Source organism: Melospiza georgiana, chromosome 2, assembly GCF_028018845.1.
Source record: "Melospiza georgiana isolate bMelGeo1 chromosome 2, bMelGeo1.pri, whole genome shotgun sequence".
NCBI classification, from domain to species: Eukaryota; Metazoa; Chordata; class Aves; order Passeriformes; family Passerellidae; genus Melospiza; species Melospiza georgiana.
The window spans coordinates 33,068,434-33,082,895 of record NC_080431.1 but is presented as its reverse complement, the minus strand read 5'-3'; the positions used below and the strand labels follow the sequence as shown (position 1 = coordinate 33,082,895).

The following is a 14,462-nucleotide window of genomic DNA, read 5'->3' as shown; positions in this document are numbered from 1 at the left end:
AGCTCAGTTTCCTCAGTGGAAAGATTCTTAAAAGCTCAGTATTTTACGAGAACACTTTGAAGATAAATTATAATAGCAGTACTGTAGATTTGCTGAAAAACACTGTATTTTGTTAGATCAAATAGGTCAACTGTCAGGGAACAGCAAGAGTAGATTTTTATGCACCTGGATCCTTCAGCCTGAAATACATCAGGGAACTCCAAACAGTTTCAGTTGTGCCCCACAGAGCAAGGGTTGTATGGCATAAAGCACAAAAGTGACCAAGTTGTCCATGAGATAGAGAGAAAAGGAGTGACGTGCAAAACAGGAATGGCTTAGCAGGAACAATGGAGTTAGGAAACTTGCAGTTTTCCATTTAGTTTGGCTCTCTGCTGAATTGGTGATATTTTGTTTCCAGGAGACATGGATTTTGGCTCTAAGGCTTTTCCTACAAGTACTTTCTCAACTGGTTAACACCATCAAAATCAAGAAGTCAGGGATCTGTTTTGGAAAAAATACTCTTGCACTCAAGGCAAGCTGTCTGTCTGATCTCAACTGCCTGTGAAAGTTCTTAACTGCTGCTTAGTTTCTGATACTTATTTACTCCCCAACTTCACCAACACAGCTCTTAAAAGAAGTGTGATGTGCTGGGTGAAGCATGTTATTTTCTGTAAGACCTACATGTGAGATTTCAAAACTGGGGTGGTTTACAGTGAAGGTATTTATTTATTCACACCACAACAGTGGTTATGAATACTCATCAACTTGCTCTACATTTCTTGCTCAGGCATGTTCTAACTAAACTTTGTATACACTGGCTTACAAGAAGGCTGTTGGCTAGTTTTAGAGAGGGTGGATGGGCAGGCAAAACCCTAGAGAGGAGGCTCAGAGAGTTTCTTCAAAGATAGCACTGTTGTAAAAACCTTTTTCCCAGGCTCCATGGCACAACTGCAAGAAACAAATGGGATTATGTAGTGTTGTTCCTTCACTACTTAGCATGTTAGCACAGTGTTTTCATGACTCATTCTAAAAATTAAGTCTCTATCCTTAGAGTAGCACCTTTGATGCCTAACAGCCCTTTTTAAACTCTTGGAGCAAGTACTGAAGATTTGTTTATGTGAGCTGTTAACTCCTAAATGCATCTTACAGGTACAACTAGAAACAGAAAGGACTTGTCAGACAAGTCTGTTGCTGGGACTTTATGGTTAAATAGCATCAGGGCCCAAATCACTACCACAGCATCCCCACAAAAGGTCCTGACAAAAGGTCTCAAATACCAGCTGCTCCAACCAGGGGCAAAACTTCTGCCTGGTTTGACACAAGGAATCTGCTCCATTGAAACATGTCTTCTCTGGGCTCAGTTCTTGCAGACCACAGGTGAAAAGCAGCTATGAGGCAAATAACCTCAAAGCCATTCAAATAATTGCTGCCTGCTGGATGAGATAGCCTCTGTTTGCTCCAGGACAAGCAGGGAAAGAACTGCAGACTTCAGCTGAGGTCAATACCCAGTGTTCCTCCTCTTGAAACATCAGTATTAGCCTAGGATGCATCCATAAACAAGTCACAGGTCTCCTTTCAGACACAGGCTAAAGTTATCTTCCTCCTAGCACGAGAATCAGGATGAGGCAGGCCTTTCAGGAAAATACAAAGGCTAAATCCTTCTCCCACCTACGGGAGAAGGTTGTGAGATTTCACTGGCTACCGCTGCCAAGGCGGTGAAAAGAAAACTGGTTCGGACATTTAACACGGAACACAAATAGGATATTTATTACAGAATCACAGAAAGGCTGGGGTTGTGTCAGAAGGGACATCTGGAGGTCAGATGGTCCAAACCCTTCTGCTCAAGCAGGGCCACCTAGAGCTGGTTGTCCAGGACAATGCCCTGACAGCTTTTGAAGATCTCCAGGAAGACTTCGTAACCTCTCCAAGCAGCCTACAACAGTGTTCAATCACCCTCACAGCAAAGTGTTTCCTGATGTTCAGAGGGAACCTCTGGTACTCAGTTTGTGGCCCCACCGCCTCTGATCCCACTCCTGGACACCACTGAGAAGAGCTTGGCTCTGCCCACCTTCTACCCTCCCCTCAAGTATTTATCTACACTGATGATACCCCCCATATCTTCTCCTCTCCAGGATGAACACTTCCAGCTCCCTCAGCCTTCCTCCCAGAAGAGATGTTCCAAACCCTTAATCATTGCTGTGACCCTTTGCTGTGCTCTTTCCAGTGTGTCCATGTCTCTCTTGTACTGGGGACCCCAGAACTGGATTCAGGGCCCCCGCTGTGGCCTCAGCAGTGCTGAAGACAGGTACTTTCTGCAGGCAGCAGAGCACATAGAGGGAAGCAAAAGACACTTTAGAAACAGACTTAAAAATACCGTCTTAAAAAATAAAAACAATGCTTTTAATTTTACTCAGTAGAACACCATTCCTCTTCTTACACTGTTCAAAAAACCACAGGCAGGCACCAGGAAGAATAATGCCTTCTGCTGAAGGCAATTGCTCAATCCTGATAGCATTTGATTCCATACTACAGCCAAGAGCAGCACGTGCTGACCACAGATGTGCAGTCCACTGCAAAGTAATGCGCTGGAAGACAACACTCTCAAGTGCACAGGACTGCAAGAGCCATCCAGTTTATCCTTCGTCCTTAAACACCCAGAACAACTCACTGATGATATGCCCATGTCCACTGAGGAGTTCTTACAGCTTGCAGTAAATCCCTTATCCCATCTCCACACTGTACCTCCAGTGTGAGTGAATTTGAAAAAGATTTAAGGAGCAGAGAGATGACAGTGAAGGGTAAAAACTGCCAGAAGTCTCAAGGCTATTAGTTCTAGTGAGACCTAGTGCAACTTCAGGGCTTCTCCCTTTTTCCATCAGTTAAAACCATAACACTGAAAAGAGTAATATATTGCACTACAACCTATGTTAATGTGAAAGAATGCAAGGAAAACCAATCCAGAGTAAGCAGAAAACTGTAGTAATTCATTTTGTGACTCATTTGTTATAATGGACAACATGGCAAAGAGCACAAGCCCACATTCCTGTAAGGTTAGGGAAAAAAATGTACAAAAAACTCCAACAATTTAAAAATTACCCATTGTTGACCTTTCTAACTAGTGTTCCCCAAAACACCCATCTTCAAGAGCTACTGCTATGAAGATCTCAGGAGTAAAAAAGCTTTTAACAGTATGCTGTATTAACAGAATATAGTTTAAGACCTTTAGAAAAAGGTTAAACATATTTCTTTTCAATGATGGTTAGTCCTTGAAGGGCTTTTATCCCAAGCATGAGCTCTTCTGCAAACTCTAAGTACAGCAAGAAGAGTTTGAGCATCACCATTTCACTGATGCATCCTGAACTTTATGCTGGAAGGTTTACTTCCAGACAGAAGGCTTAGCACATGCTCCTATTTAGTCATTAATGTAAAAGTTTCCACCTGAATGCCACATGCAGATTATGCCCTGTGGAATTCTCTGCAATCACAGCAGAACTGAGACCAGCCTGTTTCACACAGCCCGCTGTTACTCAAGTCACACCTCTGTAACCCACAAAAACCAACCAAGCCCTTCTCTTTCCTGAAGGCTCAGTTAAATTAGAGTGCTGTCAGAGGACAGCTAGAGGAGGCTGACAAATAAAGCAAAGGCCTACATAAAGAACGTCCCTGAAACCCCAACATAGCCATAAAGGAAGACTACTCAATAGACTGGTATGTCTTTTGTCAGAACAGAGATCAGCTAACACAGATCTCTTCAAAGAGTATTAAAACCAGCTTACAAAAAAACCCCAGCATTTGTTATGAAAACAGAACCTGTGCAAATTGCATTATTCTTTAATAAGAAAGCTAAAATAATAACCTAAATTAAAATATATAGACAGTCATGCAAACCCCTCCTCTCAGCCCAATAATGGGATCAATACCAATCTGTTTTATTGGAAGAAGAAGAGGAACAACATGCTGGGGAGGTGAGACTCACACTGCCTTTCTGTATTTCTTTCTGAAGAAGCTGTTCAACTTAAATAAAACCAGGACTCCTCAGTAACTGTCTTTACTCTTCCCAGGTACCCTCCTGTTCGCTAGGAATTTTGAATTTTTTTTTTTTTCCTACACATTCCTTCATTTTAGTTACTCTTTCAGAACACAGGGTTCACATGATGCCTTTCAAAGAGCTTAGCCCAAATTCTTCCTAGCATGACCTACACAAAAAAATGTGAGAATCTGTAAGAATCCTGAGTACCTTGTGTTCTGCTGAGAATGCCTCTGTTCTATCAAAACGATTAGCTGATCAAAGACATCAGTCTGGAAACATGCCCAGAATGAGTCCCTGGTACTGCCAGAATACTGATGTCACTTGGAATAAAGATTAAAAAAGAATAAATTAAAAAGCACTCGATAACCTGGTGCAAACCCAGAGACAGCCAGCTGCGAAAGAGTAAATCACTGTTCTGACCCCAAAAGGCTTTTCACCTCTGCAGCAGTATCTTGGGCACTGATAAAAAAAGAAAGTGATTCATTTCTGAACCAGCAGATACACAAAGACCACAATATAAACATTCACTTCCTGCATTTCCCTACTCCTGGGCCCTGACATTACACACCCTTTAAGATTACAACACAGTCAACCAGTCACAATTTACTTCGTTGCTTGGGAAAAGTCCAATTTTTAGCAATTGTTAAGAGAGCAACTCCACCAAGATATTGGAATGTGGGATCTCAGCACCTCAGGACTGATGTGCCGAGTCACCGAGACCACCCTTGGGGGGCTCGGGAGTCCTGGAATGTTGCCAGAAGTGTCTGGTGGCTGGACTTTGATCCTGCACAGGAGACGACACCTGTATGAGGATGGGAGGATTTCACCGGGATAAATGGTGTAGGGATAGGTTAATTAGAGTGTGAAACACAGGTTTTAAAATTTCGGTACAGGGGGGTCTAGAGAAGTAAGATGGAGGAATTGGGGCATGTCCTGTCCTTCTTCTTCTTCTTCTTGGCCTCCATCTTCTGTGGTGATGGTGGCACTTTGGGATTGGTTCTTACTAAAAGTGCACAGGTCAATAAGGGTGAAAGGTATTGGGGAAAATAGGTAAATATCTTATACGCAGTTTTGGGTATAAAGATAAGTGACCGCCCCGGGGGCTCTCAGTGTGCTCGTGGCTGGCTTGCTGTGCAGACCTCTGTCGGGCCAGGAGAAGATCTTGTAGATAAAAAACTAATAAACACTGAAGACCAAGAAAAAACCTGAAGACTCTTTTCGTCCTTTGGAGCGCGGGCTGCCCAAGGCCATCCCGAGCCTTTCCAGGCCATAAAAACAGCCGAGAAAGAGACATTGGAAAGCCTCTAAGACTGCAGAAAAAGCTAAGACAGTGTTTGCTTAGCCTCCTAAGAGAAGTCATTCCCTTCTTCAAAGACAGCATGAAAGAGAAACAGGCCCTGCTATCCAAAAGGCAGCATCATTAAGGCTAGTCATGCTATTCTGCTTCATACATGAAATAAAATTTCCTAAAAAAGAAAGCTTGTAAAGTAGATTTCTTATCATCCCAAAATAATTTCCTCTCAGGCAAGGAAGAAATACATTACAGACAGGTATATGAAACTAATAGCAGTGTTCAGCTCAAATGGTTCATTAACACAGGGATGGGACCTGCTGTACCTCTGGGTTTGTATCATGTCCTGCTTGTAAATACTCAAAAAAGTACCATTCTCACACTGCAGAGCAGGCTTGCAGAGCTTTTTAGAAACCCAAGCATACATTAAAAGTTCTTCATTAACTGATAAAGTCTGTCAAAAAAGCATCAGCCAAGAAGCATTTGCAATTACATTACAAAGCTGACACAAATAAAAAATGTCCCAAGATCAAAAGATGTGTCTGTAAGGGCCCTGGGTGCACCCACAAGCCTCAACTGCCTTGACCAGCCCCACAGCAATCACCCCACAGTCACCTGCATAGTACAGTACCTTCCTCTGCACAAGTGCAAAATTTCTTTCTCAGCAGCTTCACAAGAGCTCCTGCTTTACACCACAGGACAAGTGAGAAAAATCAGACTACACAAACTGCTTGCTGATTAGGAAAATATTTTATTTGTAATAATAAGAAGAAGTTTAATTTCTGGATAATTTTACAGCACCCAGTCAAAGCCACATCCAGTATGCTCTCATCAACTAATTCCTTAAAGAGGTGGTTTACAAACTGCATTTTCCCCATTCCTCTTAAGCTTATTTGTGCATTACATTACAAGCATCACCTGTTTACACTCAATGTCCAGTTATTTTTCAACAGTTGCACAGGAGAGTCTTTGTTTACTCAAATTCTTCCATAACACTGGGATTTTGTCTCCCTTGAGCAGCTTGGAAGCACTACTTCAACAACTAAGCTGCAAAGTAACACATTTTTTTTTCTCTTTAATCACCTACTTTGGAGATGGCTTTTCTGATAAAATAAATGGGGTTTTCCCACAGGCCATTTGGATAATAATGCACATTGCTTATTCTCCCTGGCTCACCCCAGGAGTCTCCCTCCTCATGGTCCTGTTCATTACCCACATTTGTGATCTGACACTACACCAGCAGTGCAATTCAGCACTGCTCTGTGCTTGCTCTCAGTCCAGAGCATCTCTGCTGGCTTTCTGGATGTACAGAAAGGACACACAGACGCTGAGAGTCCCCAGAGTTATTCTGAAAGAATTCATAGATACCCTAGCAACAGTTTGTAGCCATCATGTGATTTTTATTGTTTTTAACCTCTCCATTCCATATGTTCATCCATTCTCATTAGTAAGCTGCCTTCTCCCACCTCCCCCGATGAAGGCAGCTGTCCACAAGTAATAAAGTAAACAGAGTAAGTCTGGTATTTCTTCAGATGCTTTTCAACTCTGTTTTGGTTGCAACTTCCCTCCCCAGGTTAATGTGGATTAAAGAGCAGCTTTTCTCATTGCTTACAGAAGGAAAAAATAGGAATACAATGAAATTACTTCAAAGCCATATTAACTCAAAAACGCCCTTCAGGCTTCCAGTTTCAATACCAACTGTATTAACCTTTGATACCCAGCTCCATCTCATCTTCCAAGCTGCTGCTTTTTCCACAGCACAGTGGGAGCAGCTAAGCTGCTGAACATCCACTTTCTGATGCTGACAGTAACACAACTGGTATTTGACTACATTTATTGCAGGCTGTTTTCATACTGTTTATCAGCCAGGTACAGAATTACCTTATTAATCTAGCATACTTCCCAGTATTTCAGACAGCAAGAAGAAGAACAGACATGGCAAGAAGAAGGGGGGAGCAAAACTGCAAACTAACATTTTCTGCAGGCCTAGAAGCAGGGAAGAGAGGAGTGGCATCACCTGTACCTGTGGCATTTCAAAGACTATCATTAAAATATCAGTTCCAAACCCAGCAACCACAGGCCAGGAAAAATACCAAAGTACCAAAGATTTGATGTAAAGGTCTGAAGATTGTGACTTATAAAAATAAACTTCAGTAGTTACTCATTAAAGAAGGACCTAATGGTGGGAAGTTCTGTATTAAAATCCTTTCTGACAAGCAAGGGAAATAGGGAGAATTAAAATGCCCTGTGACTTCCCACTGTTATTACAAGTGGTACAGTGCCAGGGATACAAATAACATAAAATAGATGACTGGTCTTTTTTTGGGAGTGGAAAACCTTCCACTCCCAAAATGTAACTGGGTTATCTCCCTCCTCCACTCTATATATGGCCTAGTTTTCTAGAAGCAGGATAGGGAAATTATTTTTGCAAAAGAAGGCAAAAACAGCACCATGACATAATCTTAATTTTGAAGTTTTGCAGGAATTAGAAGACATTTTCTCTCATAAATTATACAGCAGGCCTTACATAAGCATTCCAAAGGCAATAGTCCGTGTTTCATTATACTCTTAACAGTTCATCTAACTGCATATCTAAGCACAGATATTTACAGGAGATAGCAAATGCTAACACTTCAACAGTTTATACACACTTGTTGTAATCCATATAATCTATTTAGCACTCTTTATCCACATATTTTAACTTTACTAGCTCATAAACAATAATTTTCAAGTATTTTCTTTTGCATAATACAGACATCTCGCAAATAAACAGGCAAAACTTAAAAATTAATGCAGCAGTTCAGGAGAACAAATGATTCAAATTTGACAGCAGGACATTAACTCATAAATGAACAAACAAGACATTATCTTTCAAAAAAATTGTATGTATGATCCTCAGTCTTTCTTCATCCAGGAGAAAAAGAGAAGCAAGCATGATTTCCATCTCAGGGTACAGAAAATGTGTTTTCTGTTTATCTATACTGAAACTGCTTACATATTTCTTCAGAGTTTCTTACAGTACCACAACTGTCCTGCACCAGTTCTTTAAAGAACACAAACCAATTTTATTGGTGGCACTGCTGGAGTCCAGTTGAAATATCCAAGAACAATGATGAATTCTTTCCATAACTTCTTTCAATGCAAGGCAAGAAACACTTGAAGACAGATAAGTAGGCAATACTTAGACTGCCTGAGAAATCTAGTGAAATCAGTCAGTGGCTTTTCCAATTCTAAACCATAGGGTGAGAGAGGAGGAGGAAGTTAAATAAGGTGTGTTGCTATTTACACTTCTACAAGAGAAATCTATGACATGAGTACATTTGGTCAGGCAAGCAGCTACATACTGCAGAGTCCTCACTCAAAATCCTGGGACTTACATGTCTAACCCCATTCAGTTCACACTTAAACCCAAAAATTAAGATTGTTTTTTACTCTTCTCTCCCACTGCACTTCACATCAGATCCATGAAGAAGACTCAGAGGTTTTGTCATTCTCCCCAAAGTACACATGTAGTAAGTAAAAACAATGCTGCCAGACACGAACAGGTCTAAAACCAGTCACTGACTTATTCCTTGGAGTAACAACTCTGTAGATGCCTTGCTGTAAGCTTTCAGATTACATTTTAATGCTCTTATTGTAATGGCAATTGCCACATGTCAAGTCATGATGTGAAAAGGCATCTAGCCGGAGGATGATGACAGTGCTCAGTGCTCCAAAACACCCAAAGACTTCTCACAGTCATGGTGAGTCCGTGACAGATAAGTAATTACTGTTATTATTAAAATGAAGTTAAAAAATTGTATGAAATCTAGAAGAATTTTAACTTCTTTTATTTCTCTGCACAAAAAATGCTGGATACTCTCTCCAGGGTGTTCCAGCTTGCCTTCCTTCTCATATTGTTGACAGCACAAAGGTTATTGAGTCTTTCAAAAATTTAATCATACCCTATGTTTAGCAACTTTCCACTGAAGTGGACTTGATGTCCAAACAGCAGAATGCATAAAAATTCAACTGCTGTATAGAAAAAACATATTTAGTAACTCAAGGGAACAAGTGCTCTGAGCAAATAAAGATATACTTCCTACTTCATGAACATGCGAGATCAAAGATGACTTAACACCCAGAAAAGGAGAAATATTCTTACTCTCTTAAGTTATTAATTTAATAATCCCCACCACTCACATCAGAAAAAAAGATGCAAAAAGTGCTATTCTCAACTGCATGGGGGTCAATAAGGCTTTTTCAATTCCTAAGCTTTCTACAACTGAATAGTTGTTTAAACATGAAAAACACAGCTGAATTCTCTCTTCCTTGGGCAAACCTTAAAAAGAAAGCAAACCCTCATATCCATCCTTCAGAGTCCTCACTCTCACCAACAAACCAAGGCAGCAAGAAAAAAACCAACAACCTAACAACATAAATGAAGTAAATCAGAAATACAAGCACTCCAAGCTATAAATTAAATACCAGCCAGGGCTTAAAAAAAGTTTGGTAGGCATGGAAATTGTGATTCTTGAAAGTCAGGAGTTACAATAATACCTGAAACATCCAGAATGCCAATGTGGGCTTTGATAAACCTCTGATAATATAGCTAATACAGTGAAAGACACAGAAAACAAGAATATTTTGCAACTTCCCTGATCTTCACACTTCTGTCATGAATAGTTTTCATTCTTGTAACATTGCACAAGGGACGCATTAGAAAAGTAACAATATTAGCACAGACTCCAGATGCTCCTCTTTCCCATGAATGTACTGCTGGAGCATTTAATGTTCATCAAGCTCATACTTGTTAAAGTCACAACCCAAAATCAAGAAGACAAGCTTCAAACAATGGAAGAAGAATGTTTCTGCAGCCTACACACTCATTACCTGAGATTTATAACTCAATGAAAACATTACTTTTTTTTTCTCCCATGAGTTTGATCCTGTTTGCACCAGGCAATAATATAAGCTTTTATTTTGTACCACTGGCAACAAATGGGAGGGTGGTTCCTCACAATGGCAAAACTGCACTTTTGGAGAAAAATATAAACAAAATAAAAATAAGAAGGACCTTTGCCCAGCTCCTTGCAATGCTGTTTTTTACCCTCATTGACAACAAGCAGCCAATACCTGGAATGTGGAGAGCAGAGCAGGCACACAACCACAGGGTGGGGGCTGCTACTACTCACAGGATGGCCCTCCTCAGCAGTGTTCTCCAGATGAAAAAATCTCACAATGTCCTGTGTGAGACATCAGCTAAAATGAAGCAGTACTCACACAGATAAGAGATGCTACACTCATTGTAGAAAGGGAGAGTAATTCTTAGAGTTACCCTTAAAGTTAGTTTTATAGCTAAATGAGAGGGTGTTTTACCATTTCCTGGATTTTATGCAAAACTGTATTAACTTGCAGAAAACTGACAGCTCCTGCTTATTCAATTTTACCCATTTGTCTTCTGCAGGCGGAACAGTGAAGAACAGTGAAGGTATCATTTCAGCTGAAATTTACACCCAGAAAACACTAATGCTTGTTGACTAATATACCGATGTCAGATGTGATCACATGCACCACAGGTAAGAGAAGACACTTTAGAAGGCTATTTTCACTGCTGTGAATTACACTGCTATAAAAGCCTGAGAAACAGCACAATGGGCAAATTGTAAAGCTTTACATGCTCCACTAAACCCTTTTCCAAAGCAGAAGCCCTGTGGCTGTACACCAGCATCTGACTGTGAAGTCTCAAGTCCCAGTTGATCTCTGGACTCTGAGCAGACCTGTCATCCCCCAAACACAGTCTTCCACCTTTTTCCCTTTGCAAAGGAAGAACCTAAAAACACCTCTGGGGTAAAAGCAGCCTTCCAAGTGCTTGTCTAAAACTAGGGAAATTTAAGGTACTTCAATGTTGCTGTTGAACACTTCTCTGCAATACATGCAGAGTGATGCAGAAGGCCTAAAAAAAAGAATGGTACAAGCAGTCAGAAAGCTGGCTCTGAGCACTGCATGATCCTTTTTCACATCTAGCTGGGTTGGTTTTGGCAGAACTACCAGTAATACCACAAGATTCCAGCAAGGGAAAGGGAACAGACCAAAAGCAGTCCAGGAATGCTACATGGCCAACTTAGGTTCATCCCATTCTGCTTGGATTTCACAACAAAGCTGTTTCCAACATAGGCATTCCCGGCATTAAAGTCAAAATGCTGAACACAGGGAGTTCACACAAGCATAAAAGCTGCTTTTTTATTATTACTTATTTAATTTCTTTCTTTTTGCCTATAGTGCCTCTGAGGACATAGCCTTGACTAAAAACCATGTTTCGTTAAAATTTATCACGGTTTTTAAAATCCCCCTACCTTACAAAGAGGACTTCTGCACCTGCTCAGAGTTGCTTATAGAATCAAAGAGTTTTTATTTGTGTTTCAGAGGCTTCCAAAAAAAGAGTTTCACCTGCCATGCCCTCCCTTCCTTCCCACTCCTCCACCACACATGTGCACTCTGGTTCAGGCTGCAGCAGGTGAAGCAGGATAAGAGCTTTCTCTGGAAGTGCTCTTCCAAATGGGATCTGCTAGGACAAACAAGCTTGGTGCTCTCCCGTTTTACTTCGCACGTTTTCCTACTACAGTTCAAAGCAACTACAATGTTGAGCTGCAATTCCTCACTTCTTTGAGTACAGCTATACACCCACGCCGAGCTCTACTCGGGGCTGGTAGCCGTAAAGTTTGCGGCAACACGGCCAGCCTTCGCTCCGTGAGCCCCCAAGCCCCTGCGGAGCAGATGTGCGGGGAGAGCAGCCAGGATGCTGCCCAGCCATCCCTTAGGCAGCCATGCGGGGCAGAAAGCGCCTCGCTGCTGCAGGGCACAGCCTCACGCCTCGGCGGGATGAGCAATCCCTGCCCGCGACCCGTTATTCAAACGGGGAAGCAGAACAAAGCCTGGGAGCAGCCCTGCACCGGCAGCAGGGCTACCCGGCCAGGAAGCAGAACACGCTGCGTCCTCCCCGCAGCTACCGAGGGAACCCAACACGTGCTCGGGGGAGCGAGGGGCCCGGCCGAGCGCTGCCGCGCCCGAGACGGGCGGGGATTATCGCGGCCGCCGGGTTCACCCCAGGAGACCCCAGCCCACCTGCGAGCCGGGGCCGCCCCGGCCGGCAGCGCTGACAGCCGGGCCCGCGGGGGCGGGCGGCAGTCGCGCCTGCACAGTCACTGCCGGCAGCCGACGGCGCAGCGGGGCAGCGCCGGCCGCCGCTTCCCTTCGCCGCTCCTGCCTCCCGCCCGCCGCCGGCGCGCCCGGACGCTCCGGGAGCCGCGCTCGAGTGCGAGCCGGGCACCTTTAGCCGGGGCTCGGCACTGCTGAGCGGCCGGCTGAGGTGAAGCCCGCGGCGCTGTGCCCGGCGCCTTCCCCGGCGGCGGGCAGCCGGCGCCGCGCCTCCGGCGCTGCCCTTCCCCCTGCCCTCGCCCGGCCGCTCACCAGAAAAAGAGCCGGGAGCAGAGGTTGGCATCCTGCAGCGGGTTAGGCTTCTCCTCGCGGGGCACCGGCTCCATGCCGCCCGCCATGCCGCCCCGACCCGCCCGGCGTGCGGCGAGGGCGCAGGACCACGAGCGACTCCCGCGGCTGGCAGGCACCGCCGCTCCGCCGCCGGCCGGCGCTGTTTCCGGGAGAACCGGCACCCCCGCCTCGGCCCTCCTCCTCCTCCTCTTCCTCCTCCTCCTCCTTCTGCCGGCCCGGCCTCCCCGCGGAGCCCGAGAGGTGCCGGGCAGCGCCGGGGGGCTCTGCTCCGCTCGCCCCTGTTTCGCGCCCGTGTGTGCCCCGTGCTGATGGAAAGCATCTCCTCGGTGCACGCAGCGCCAAGCGAGGTGCCCACCCGGCTTTTTTGGACAGAAAAATCCGCCGCGAGTCAGAGCCAAGTCAGGCTTATCGGGACCAAACGCCGTCAGAAACGCTGTCAGCGCTCCTTCCCAGATGTTGCATATTCTTCTATTAGAAATCGAAAACCAAACAAAAAGAACAAAGTTTAGGAGAGGTTGGCGATACATTATAAAGGAGCTAATTAATTTCAGGACGTGGTGCATCGCTGAAATTGGCAGGTCTCAAAGGTTCAGCAAGTGATCAGCAAACTCCCCTCCAGTCATGGCCTGCTAAAGGGACCGTGATGAGAAGGAGTAGTGAAAACAAGGAAAACAGAAAATATGGCACATGTACCTGAAGTAATCAAAGAACTGCTAATCTCTATGGCAGAATGATTCCCTGCCATGCTGTTATTTCTCTGCAGTCTCTAAAATCCAGGATAGCAGAGGTTGCAAGAGACCTCTGGAGGTCAGCTGGTCCAACCCCTGATGCTTAAGTGCCATGCCAGGCAGCCTCGGAGTATCTCCAAGGATGGAGACTCCACAGCCTCTCTGGGCAACCTCTGCTAATGCTCAGTCACCCCCACAATGAAGAAGTGTTTCTTGGTGTTCAGGTGGAAGTTGCTGTGTTTCAGCCTGTGCCCATTGCTTCTGGTCCTGTCGCTGCACACTACAGAGCAGAACCTGGCTCTGTCCTCTTTTCATCAGTGTACACACTAATAAGACCCCTCTGAGCCTTCTCTTCTCCAGGCTGAACAGCCTGGTCTTCTCCAGTCCCTCTCAGCCTGAGCAGCTCTCTCAGCCTTTCCTCACAGGAATGGTAACTAGAGTTCCTTCATCATGCTTGTGACCTTTCACTGCAGTCTCTCCAGTATGTCCATGTTCCCCATGTTCCTCTTGGACTGGGGGGCCCAGAACTAAATGCCGGACTCCAGGGGTGGCCTCACTTCTGAGTAGAGAGGAAAGATCGCCTCTCTGAACCTGCTGGTAAATACTCATTCTAATGCAGCCTAGCATATCATTAGCCTTCTTTGCCACAAGGACACATTGCTGGCTTATGTTCAACTTGGTGTCCACCTGGACCCCAAGCTGGTGGTCCCCAGCCCATGCTGATGCCTGGGATTGTTTCTCCCTGGGTGCAGGACTTTGTTCTTCCCCTTTTCGAACTCCATGAGGCTCCTGTCAAGCCCATTTCTCCAGCCTGTTGAGGTCCCTCTGGATGGCAGCACAAGTCTGTGGAGTGTTATCAGTCAGTGATTAGCCACACCTCCCAGTTGTGTGTCACCATCCCTGGTGGTCTTTAAGGAAAGACTGGATGGCACTTGATGCCACTCCT

At 44.5% G+C, this 14,462-nt stretch overlaps 1 protein-coding gene across 2 annotated transcripts in view; it reads right to left on the bottom strand.

The window, feature by feature from the left end:
- Positions 1–12,835, bottom strand: part of ABCC4 (ATP binding cassette subfamily C member 4) — a 142,031-nt gene extending 129,196 nt beyond the window's left edge. Inside the window, exon 1 of one of the 2 annotated variants that reach the window (XM_058018983.1) lies at positions 12,750–12,835. In XM_058018983.1, the coding sequence (XP_057874966.1) occupies positions 12,750–12,835 (86 nt within the window). The remainder of the gene's footprint in view (positions 1–12,749) is intronic. The other variant, XM_058018984.1, reaches the window with a different exon arrangement.
- Between the last annotated feature and the right edge of the window lie 1,627 nt (positions 12,836–14,462).